This window comes from Pituophis catenifer, unplaced genomic scaffold (genome assembly GCF_029215685.1).
Source record: "Pituophis catenifer annectens isolate HBS135680 unplaced genomic scaffold, rPitCat1.0.hap2 SCAF_3, whole genome shotgun sequence".
Taxonomy (NCBI): domain Eukaryota; kingdom Metazoa; phylum Chordata; class Lepidosauria; order Squamata; family Colubridae; genus Pituophis; species Pituophis catenifer.
Genome location: NW_027256883.1, coordinates 66,501,858 through 66,513,717, shown reverse-complemented (window position 1 = coordinate 66,513,717; position 11,860 = coordinate 66,501,858). Strand labels below are relative to the sequence as shown.

Below are 11,860 nucleotides of genomic sequence, written 5' to 3'. Positions count from 1 at the left end.
TCAAAGGGTAAAAGGAATAGGAAAAACTGGCAAAATTACTTTCCTTCTCTCATCACCAGCAGAAATCCATAATTTCAGACTCAATTCGGTAATTATGTGTGATGAAGCTTTCATGTATAAACTGGAAGCTACCTAATGGTACAGAAGACCATATGCATCATAGTCAACGTGAGGAATGATGGTTTTGCAGAGGGGATTGACAAATTCATCAATGAACATACTTTACAACTTTAATACTTTATCATCTTCAAAAAGTGTATCCAGACATATGTATAGAATATGCTAAACTTTGAATTACTGAACAGTTTAGTTAATAAAATGCTGTGTTACAGAATATAAAATCAAATAAGCAAAAACATTTATAAAAATCTGAAGTAAACACTCTGTATTCTAACACAATTCTTCTGTACCAATTAAATACAGTATAGCAGAAATAGAATATAAATTACATTCTTTACAATAATTGCAAAATACTAGGAGTTAGCTTACTATACATACAAATCAAACAGCAGTAGCAGCAGTTTGTCCATAAGGTCCCATTATCTCAATTACTTTCTAAAAAGTGAAAACTACAGTAGGCCATTCATATTTCCTTTTTCTTGAACCATTTGCTACTTTACATATATCCAACGTAGTATCTATACACGGAACAATTCCCTAAAACCCTCAAATCATAATACAAGTTCATATAAAAATATATTTACAGATTAAATCACCTCAGAACATTTTACCCAAGTCTTGTCACACAGCCAGCAACAAACAGTGCATTTTTTGTACTTGTGATGCTGTACTGCTATTTTCTTTCTTGTGCCCATGTTTTTAAAAAGCAGTAATACTGTTCCTGCATCTAGAATGCCTGGTTGGCATGTACACATACACAAATGCCATATATACAATATTTAGGCATTTTAAATATTTCCAATAAATGTCAAGTTGACACAGTGGCAGGCCCATAGGAAGACAAAACATAAAATCAAAGTGAAAACAGTATCTTCAGTGTTCATATTAAACAAAAGATATACGGTAGCATGATGCCTGGTATTAATCTCTAGAAATATGGCACCAAGCTGTCAGTTAAAACGTATCCATACCATTAAACTATGGTATAAACAGCATGTGTATTAATCTAATACAAATTCTTTGGTAATTAACATATTGTAGGTTTTCCCTCAGATGCATATTTACATCCCGTGACCTTTCCACCCAATAAAATATTCTGTATAAAATGTAACCCAATTTGTTCAGTAACATTCAGTAAAACTCACAGTTTTATCTACAAACAGTGCATTGATATACATCCATTCTCAGGAATCCAATTGAGCTCAACGGGATACATATCCAGCTTATGATAGGATTGTACTCTAGTGTGCAACCATGTTTGCCTTTCAGGTAGACAAATGATACACAGTCAACATAGTCTACTTTTTTAAAAAAGAACCATAGAATTATATCTGTGATTCACACATTCAATTACATCTTAAAACTACAATTGTTTTGAAAAAAACTGTTTTCCCATCCCCCCCACCCCCAGTGATATGTGCAGCAAGTGCAAAACCAAAACCAACTTCAGTTAATCCAAGATTTCCTAATCTCCTGTTTTCTAGAAAAAGCAGAAGCTGCCGCATCTCCTGATTGACAGAAGGCTTCTGCTTTGAGAGGGGATGATTCTTGAAATGTTGAACTCTTCAACTTCTCCACATTGGACAATACCTGAGATTGTGAAGTTCTACTGCGTAACTTTACTTGAGCTGGTGATTTAGCAAGGCATTCGGGACGAACAAATATCCCATGTTGTGGTTTGCAATGGAAGTATTCTCTGCCTTTTACAGTTCCATCATGTTTTCCTGAAAGCAAATAAAAGTTACATTATCACCTTGTTATGCTGCAATTTTAGTAAGAATTAGATTGAAAATCTGAAGATTTATAATCATCAGAGGAATTAATTTCTAGAACTATGCAAATATTCCTTAAAATATTATCTTCTCTGGACTGAGATTCCCCAGCTAAAGAAAGAACTCTTTTGTGAAGAACTTTTTTGGTAGATAGTGAATTTATTGCTGAAGATGTCTCTTAACAAGTTTATAATTCCACTCTACAAAGCAAACATGAGAGAGCCAGTTTGCCATAGCAGATAAGAAGTGTTGACCACAAGTAAGGGAACCTGATTTCTAGTCTTCTCTTGGGCACATATCCAGCTAGTTGATTTTGGCCAATCACTTGCTCTCTCAATCCTAGGAAGAAAGTTATCAGAAAACCAGTTCTGAAAACGTTGCCAAGAGAACTGCATGTGTATGCTCATGTAATCATCAGAAGTCTTTTCTTGCCACTGTTAAGTGAATCACTGCAGGTGTTAAGTTAGTAACACAGTTGTTAAGTGAATCCGGCTTCCTCATTGACCTTGCTTGTCAGAAGGTTGCAAAAGTTGATCACATGACCCCAGGACATTGCAACCATCATAAATATGAACCAGTTGTCAAAGCATCTGAATTTTGATCATGTGACCATGGGAATGCTGCAACAGTCATAAATGGGAAAGACTATATAAATCACTTTTGTCAGCGCCATTGTAACTTTGAACAGTCACTAAATGAACAGTTGTAAATCAAGGACTACATGTACTACTAAATAATTTACTGGTATAAGATTCTAAATATTTTATAAAAATAATGAAATCTTACCCATTTGAACGTGCAATTCAATGCCAACCCAAGTACCAGTTGAAAAATCCACAGGCCCAATGTATCTTACTGTGCCAGTCTTATTATCATCAACATATACTTGCTCTCCTACTGCCAACCAACTAGAATGTCCTTCAGAAATAGTATGTTCAGAACTTGGGACATCTAAATGATTTTTTCCAATGAAATCACCTGCTGGGAGAGAATCTGCACACTGTTGGCAATTGGAAGACTCTTTTTCTCTGGCGTTCAACGAAGGATTTTCAACACTACTTGCCAGGTCGTATCCCACCGATCCGGATTCCAGACAGCTCAAAGCACTATCTTGGTCATGAACACTTTTTGAGAAAGGTATGACAGAGTTCATTCCAGCTACTAAGAACTTTTTTTTTCTGTTAGAAGTTATATTTGTGGAACATTCAAATTCTTTTGCGTCATCAACACCCATGAATTCTGTAAATGCATGGTCCTCAAAAACATTTGAAATGTGCTCAACTGTTGCTTCTCGAGATGGAAATTCAATCTCATGTTTGTTAGTAGAGGAATCCAAAGAGGAACACTGTAACCTTGGAGCATTTACACTTGTGCTTTCAGACACTTGAACTTCTGTTGCTAAGGCACAAGTTCCTATGAGTGGCGATACCGTTTTTTTACATTTAGCAAAGTCCCTTTCTGCCTCTGAGATGCCTTGGTTTGATGATTTTAAAACATGGGTTAGGTGTGCTACAGAGTGGTCATTTGAATCCAAATCCCTTGTCTGATTGGCTAATTGGTCCATACTTTCACTACATGGAATAAGCATATCCGATAAAGTTGCATTGGAGGCACTATGAGAAAAGTAGCCACTTGTAATACTGCTTGTGGTGGGGCTACGAGATACTTCTTTTTCAGTAACACAAGAGTTTGTACAATCTCCTTTAGTGGATAACCATTCCTTATTTTCCAGACTAGCATTGTACACACTGAAGTCAGCAAATTCCACGGGCACATAAGGTTTCTTGTTATTAATCTCCAAATCATCATCTTCCTCAGAGTCCTGCTAAAGGATAAGAATGTGATATCAATATTCCTACATTTTAAAGAAAGGAAAAATAAGTCATCAATGAACAAGGGGTAAGATTAATGCCTAAGTAAAGAAGTTACTGTGATAGTTTAGTCACCATGTAGTGAGAACTACATAATGTTTTAACATTCTTATAGTCTTATCATTTCAAAACTAGTAATTTATTACATAAGATGACAACATGAATAATAACTATTTACTTCATTCATTATAATTATATTGAATTGTAATTATCTCAAATTATAAAGGCAAGTATTACAACTGATTTAATGAAAAGGTTACTTTTGTTAATTGTGTTATCATTAAATGCATTTAAAGTTTTGGGTTATGGCAGTTTCCAACATGTAGAATCAAGAGAGAAGAAATTCCTACATTTTATAAAATTATAAATGACTATTACATGAAACAGAACAAAATGAAACTATTAAATATTCAGGTTGTGAACTTTCAAAAAGGTTTAAAATATGTTTGAAACTCTTTTTATAAATAACAGTAATAGGTACCTCCCATTAAATTTGCTTTTAATAAAGAATAATTGTTTTATCACATGTTAGCCTTGTTACAATGAACTAGGAAAATAATGCTATTTTTCCAAATACTAAAATCTTCCTGGCATGAATTTCATTTTATTTTACTTTAGTGGAACTTATTAGTCTTACTTTTAAAGAGCATCTGCTATTCATATTATACTCAACATGTGTTTTTTGTATTAATGAAGGTTGCTATTTGCCAGGTCTCTCTAAGAAGCTTTACAGCTGGGATCCACAATGCTGTATAAAGCTTGTTCAGAAAATGGCGTTCATCCATCAGGATGTTTGATATTCTTGTTTTTAAAAAGATATCCATTCTGTTTTAACAGTTTGCCAGGATGGATTACATGGTGTACAGTATGATTTAAGAAAAATGAACACGAAGCTATGTGGTGCAAAACTAAGTTCAGATTCCAGCATCTATGAGTTTGAATAATATCAAATTCTAATTTAACATCTATTATTTCATTCTGATTAAACTATTATCGCAATATAGATGTTAATATCAGTCTCTAAAAATACAAATAATCTGTTAACTGTACAGATCTGTACCTATAACTTATTTATTAAGATAACAACGCAATCAGAATTGGTGCTGGAATTAAATGAAAGCATGCAATTAACTATCATATATAACCATTAACACATATGTATCAGGATGACAATTATAATAAAATATGGAAAATCCAGGGGCAAAAATCTAATATAAATGTCTACACCTTTTACAACATACCCATTTTATGACTTTATGCTCTAACATATTTGTACAGAAGATCAGTTTTTAAAATCTGAATTATAAAAGGAATGCAACGAATCAGGCATTCATAAAACTATAGTATTTAATGGATATTCAGATACTAGAAAATTTTCCTTTTTTCCAATGGAATTTTGTTCTGCAGTTTATAGTTTCAAAAGCAATACACACTTCCAAAAATATTTTTTATTGCTTAAGGAAAAAAAGTTCCTGGTGAATACAGAAATAAGAGCTAGCAGTTTTCTGGACAATATGAATAGTCTGCCATTACCTTCTTCCAGTTTGGTTCTTTCAACTTCCTAATCTAGTTTAAGATGTGTGGGCTTCAATTCTCAGAATTCCACATTCAGCATGCATGCCACATGCATTAAATTTGCCAAGGTTGAAAAACACTGGTCTGGGGCCTCCTAGTTCTGTCCTATCTAAGGACTAACCGTGAGAACCCTGGTGGCACAGTGGTTAGAATGCAGTATTGTTGGCTAACTCTGCCCACAGCCTGGAGTTCGATCCTGATGGACTCAGGGTTGACTCAGGTTGACTTCCATCCTTCTGAGGTCAGTTAAATGAGGACCCAGTTGTTAGGAGAAATATGCTGATCTTGTAAACTCCTAGAGCGTGCTATAAAGCACTGTGGAGCAGTATATAAGTCAGGGCAAGTCTAAGTGCTATTGCTAATACTAACCAGAACCAGCTTTGCTTACTTGGCTAGGTACTACCATCTAAACTGGCCTAAAATGAAATATTACTTACTATGGCACTATGCAAAAGATCAGTTGCTAAAAAAATTAAACCTTATATGAACAGTAGCTAGCAATTATCAACCACAGGCAATCAAGATAAAAGGAATCGTCCCAGCTCTCACAATAATGTGTATTTTTATATGGCTTTACAGCCATCATTATTGGAAGGAAATAAAAATTTACATAAAAGCTTCTATAATGACAGAAGACATAAATTATATCTTTGGCCACCAAAGCAAATTACACCCGGTAATCTATGGTTTAGATCCAGAATTTCCATTGCAGAGTGATTCTTTGTTTCTACAATATCATTGTGTATTTTTGATAAATCAGCAGCAGCCATCAACAGATGCTTCTCATAGAATTTATGCTGTTAACTATAATCTCTAAAGCGCCAAATAAATTTGCCTGCCTCAATATGAAGGCACTATTGTTAAAGAGACTTTCCTTCATTAGTTCAGGTTATCTACTGCTGGATGGCCATGGCGGAGACAATCCAAACTAGAAATTGCACTTATCTGCTGTTTCAGCGTTAGGAAAAGAGTTCAAATTTTCTCTTTCAATCTGGCCTTTTGAACAGGATCAGTAATGAAGTTAAGTTCTTTACTGGGTTTTAACTATTTTATATTTTGTTTACCTCTTGACTATTAGCTATCCTGAGTGTCCTATAAGTTGCAGGCTGAGGCAGAAATTGAAATAGTAATGGCCATGCTTCCCTCAGATGGTGACCTAAAGGGTAGGAACAATTTTCAAGTGGACTTAATAAAAAAGAAGTGAGACATAGATTTATTCAGCCCACATATTGTTAAGTTTAAAATTCTAAAAACATGTCCTTTTAAAAATTTCCAAAATTTATTTCTATAAGTTTTTTTTCTTTCTGCAGAGTAATGCAAATGATGTAAATTAATTGTAAGTTGCTGTTTAAAATCATAACTTGAATTAATGGCCAAGTAACAATAGCTAAATGAATAGAATTGGCTGTATATCCAACAATGCTCAGTTAATTTGTTCAATAGATCAATAGATACAATAAAACTTTTGTCAGATCTGAAACTACTTCTGTACATTCAGTATTCAATATCATTCTGTCACTACTTGGGGTTCTCTAATAAAGAAAAAAAATCTCCAGATCTCAGTCCTCTATTATCACTGGGAGGGGGTTCTTGTATTTTTAAAAAGTACATGATGATTATCTTAAGGCTTAAGTCTCATAGATCTTGTGCTGTTTTCTCAGGCAGCTTCAGAAAATTAAAGCAACATTCTCTGGCAAACAATCTCACCATCAAGTGATTTTTGGACAATACTACTCACTTATTAGTATAACAGACATTGCTATTTTTTGATATATCCAAAGTTACACATTATAGCTATCTATTTTAACTATCTGAGCATGTCAAAACAACACCATGTAATCTGAATATAATACTAGACTCCATTTTGGAAAGTGTATCAGTACTAAAAGTGGTTTGAAACATACCGGCCAAACTTCAGTCATACTGTTATTAAAATTTATTTCAATGTCTAAGATCCAGTAATCTATAAAATGAGCTCACCATTCAATAGACTTTTTTAAACTAGTCCAAAATGGTCTAATCATTTCAGAATCTTCTTGTCTTATCCTTCATTAGCTAAGTTATCAACAATACAACATATCCAATAAATGTCCTGGAACAAGGGGAAAATTCCTGGCAACCCTCTTCTACTCTGAAGAATCCTTCCAGAGAAGAAATAAAAGCCAGGGGAAAATTAGTTTTTGGCAGCATTGTATCAACAAGACAATAAAACCCCTCATTTTTTGTGCATGAAGAAAGTGGTTTTACTTGATAAAAGTACTGAATCTTGACCAAGATGTTATTTGATAAATGCTTTTAAATAAAAAGGGAACTAGACAATTTGTGGTATAGCCTATAATATTAAGCTGTCTATAAATTTAATATGACAATTTAGGACAGTGGCTACTCCAGATGAGTTACACTACACGTTTATATAATATATCTAGATTCTAACATGAATTTATTATTACCTTTGTATGTATGTCATAGGGATACTATTCATAATAGTTTGCTAGTGCACACATTAGATTTTTATATAAGTTTAAGAATAAAAGGTTCATTAATATTCATACTACTGAACTGAAATGTTCATGTGGAATATTCAACATATTTATTTATGAAATTTAGAGGCCATCCAGCTCCCAAAGGATTCTGGATGACTTACACTAAAAATAAAAAACATTAAAGGAAATATCTTCCTTGTCAATCTTAAATTGCAAAAACATGGTTATATAACAAAATGGATAATGTTCCTTTCTTGTAGAAGTATATTTTTAATGTATTGCAACATCTATTGGGCATTTTATAGTCAGCTTTTACTTTCACATTAAGGGGTATACTCTGAATTACTATGCAGAAAAAGACACTGAGTAAGCATGGCTAGATCACTTCAGCTAGAAATTGGCTTATAAATGTAATGGAAATGTAGTACAGGTAGTCCTCAACTTACGACCACAATTGTGCCCAAAATTTCTGTTGCCAAGTGAGAAATTTAAGTGAGATTTGCCCCAGTTTACATCATTTTTTGCCACATTTGTTAAGTGAACTACTGCAATTGTTAAGTTAGTAACATGGTTGTTAAGTGAATCTGGCCTCCCCATTGATTTTGCTTGACAGAAGGTTGCAAAGTGGGATCACGTGATCTTGGGACACTACAACCGTCATAAATATGAATCAGTTGTCAAACATCCGAATGTAAATCATATGACCATAGCGATGCTGCAACTGTCATAAGTGTAAAAAATGGTCATAAGTCATAAGTCATTTTTTTCAGTGCTGTTGTAACTTCAAACGGTCACTAAATGAACTGTTGTAAGCCAAAGACTTACTGGACTGGGCTGAGCAAGTGGCGGGCGAGTACGTGAAGCTCCATATTTGCAAGCGGTGTGTGCGTGCACAATGCTGGCCTACCACCTACCACCCTCACCACTGCCAGTCTGTGGAGTTGGAAATGTTGGGGATCATTGGTATAATTGTTTAAGATAATGGAATGCAACTGGAAAGATAGGGCTAAAATTTCTAAACATGGAAGAGTATAAGCATGTTCTAGTTGTTCTTTTAAGCATTCTGGAAGGACGTTTAGAGTTGATAAGCCTTAAAACAGATTTGCCATATATTTTCTGTTGGTTTTCACCAAAAACCAGAATAGGAAACCTCTCAAATTCCAAAAACACTTTACAAAAAGTTTCTGGTTCTCTATAGCAAAGGTGAAAAGGAGGAAGAAAGAACCCTGCTTCTTGAAGGATTTTTCACTTCTCCCTCTGCCCCATGCCCCATATCATCCTTTATTCAATACAGTCCCTTGACTTTCTATATACTATTGTCAAGGAATTAAAAGGCCTGTTGTGAGAAGAGCAGGAAAATCTATTTTATTGCCCTGTTATGTGTGTTAAATCTGGATTTTGCCTTCTATATTTTATTGAGTTGGTCCATGCATGCATGCATGTGTATACATACATGCACAAGTGAATGGCAAACTTGTGTGTTACATGCTTTTAATATTAACTGTGCTGAGTCTAAGGTAAGTTATCACTTTCAGTGAAGTACTCTACCGGTATAAATTAAAAATGAAAAGTTTTAGAACACTGGTAAAAGTTGAAATCAGTGCCAATTTTTCAGTTTCCAATCCTAGTTGGGGGTGGTGGTAAAAAAAGATATATTTAAATCCTATCCTTTGTTTAAAAAGTGAAATATTATAAATAAATGATCGGTCTAAAATATCAATGTGTGGATTTTATCACTTTCATAAGCACCACCATGCAATAAAGAATACTGTATATATGCATTTTCCCTTTATAGCTGGAGCATAAATGCTTATTTAGAATGGCCATCAGGCTTTAAGTCAGAAACAAATGCAACACTTACAGTCTTTGCCTCTTGTATGCTATTGAGTTCTAACGGCATGCTATTGCCATTATTTCCTGACGACAACACAACACAATCAGCATTATATACCTGAGATGATGGCATGCTCTGCAAAGGTTAAGATACACAAAACATCACACAAAGAAAATACTGACGTTCAACCATGCATGTTAGTACAACACAAAAGGTTCTTGTTCTCTTATTAAAATAATCTAGGCATGGCAGTTAAATTAATTGTAGAAATCCATGCAAAATGAGCTTTGACTTTAAAAACATTGCTTCAAACACAATGCTACAGATATGACAGCTCAGGTTAGACATTTATGCATGCAAACATGTTTAAGCAAAAATATAATACATGCAAGAATGTTTACCAAAGGGAGGTGACACTGAAATAGTACCCCATTTAAATAAACAGACCAAGTTTAACACCCAATTCCAAATGCTTTTGTATCATACATACAAGCTGTGAACTTCTTCCTAGGTAAAAATAATTCCTATCCACATATAAAGTCTAATATTGTTACTAATATAATGTTACTAACACCTATATTTCTTCCTACTACTTACCTCTTTGCTAAGTAGAGGCTGCGTCTCAAGAGAAGCCTTTTTGTTCTCTTCTTTTACTGGCATTAATGGTTTGAAAAATTTGGGTGGTTGTGGAGAGAAAGCTTTAAATGAACTGATACTTGATGTGTGTAGATTCTCTGATTACAAAATAAAAACACCACAAACATTCATCATTTGAACATCAACTGAAAAATAAATCAGCAAATGCTATGAAAGGCAAACAAAGCTTCACAAAATATTCGGTCATGAGTTTATTAATGTCTTTAGTGGTTTTGTTCTTGAACTCATCACATTGTTTATTCAGAAAACTCACAGAGGAATATTGAATGAAGTAGGATCATTTACATTTCATCTGATTCCTCAAATTTACTAATCCTATTATTCATCCAATCATTCTCCGAGAATGAGCAGGCTCACAAACTGATAAGCACCATTTCAAAGGCCAGTTTGTTTTTTATTATAACTTAAACAGATGGTAAATGTTCCATGAATGGAACCCCACAGCAGGGAAATTTCTATACAGCAAATACTTTTTGAACCATAAGATTCTTTCTCACCAAAACCTCCTCTAATTTTGCATTCAATTTACTAAACATTTCCATTGAGAAAGCTCTTCCATCATCTTATCTGAGTATAGAATATATTGCAAAGAGATTTAAATACAACATTTTAGAGTCTAGAGGGCAATACTTTTGTAGTTTCAGTTCACAGCATTATATCAATTCTATTATGGTTTCAATAAAAGAAAAAAAACAGTAACATGTACTGTTTCTAGGTAGGCAGAGCATATTAAAATAACATTTGTGGTGTGCAGCACTTTGGGAAGGAGGAAAGGAGGAGTAATATTTAAAGGTGAGAAGAGACCACAAAGCTGTAGGAACAAGCTTTTCAGAAAGATTTCGTCCTAATTAACTCAGTATGGTCCTGACTGGAAATATGCTCTCTCAATATTCTTTTTATTTATTTATTTATTTTGACCAAGACCATCATTAAATATATTTTTGTGGTTTTATTTCTTTTATCTTGTCACCTCTGTGGAGCTTGATACTCATGCACATAGGTAATTAAAAACACACTGCAATAACATTTATCTTTGTCAATGCTGCTTTAGATTTTTTAAAAAAATAGCTTTTTAAGAAACCATACTGCATAAACATGCACATTCTTCCTATGCTTCCCTTCTATAGAATTTCCTCCTATAGAATTCCCAGAGAAATTACTCTCTTTGTAGTAATGTTATTATGCCAAATGCAACATGCACTAATGGCAGAACACAGAATAATTTACTAATAATTTATTAAACAATGAAAAAAGTTGTAAACCAGGTTCTCAAATTCAAATGAATATGGAGACTGCTTTATGTAAAATGTGCTAATCAGTGGGAAGCATTCATACACACTGGAAAATGCAACAAATATTACATGTTATTAATTACAAAATAAGTAAATTCCTATATTAAAATAACATTATTGGTGGGCAATCAAAACACAATAATAACAAAAGTGCATTGCCTACTATGAAACAGTAAAATACTCATACAGATAATAAGATAATAAAAAGGATTTTTCTGTATTAATTAAAATGATCACCTTCTGTATCTATTTAAGT

The 11,860-nt window shown here is 33.7% G+C and overlaps 1 protein-coding gene across 4 annotated transcripts in view; it reads right to left on the bottom strand.

The window, feature by feature from the left end:
- Positions 1-212: 212 nt before the first annotated feature.
- Positions 213-11,860, bottom strand: part of KIF13A (kinesin family member 13A) — a 74,824-nt gene continuing 63,176 nt past the window's right edge. For 2 of the 4 annotated variants that reach the window (XM_070940670.1, XM_070940672.1), the window contains 3 exons: positions 10,253-10,389; positions 2,679-3,717; positions 213-1,844 (listed from right to left, as the gene is read on the bottom strand). In XM_070940670.1, the coding sequence (XP_070796771.1) occupies positions 1,567-1,844; positions 2,679-3,717; positions 10,253-10,389 (1,454 nt within the window). In that variant the 3' untranslated portion in view covers positions 213-1,566. Of the gene's footprint in view, positions 1,845-2,678; positions 3,718-9,682; positions 9,791-10,252; positions 10,390-11,860 lie in introns of all 4 variants that reach the window. The other 2 variants (XM_070940669.1, XM_070940671.1) reach the window with 2 other exon arrangements.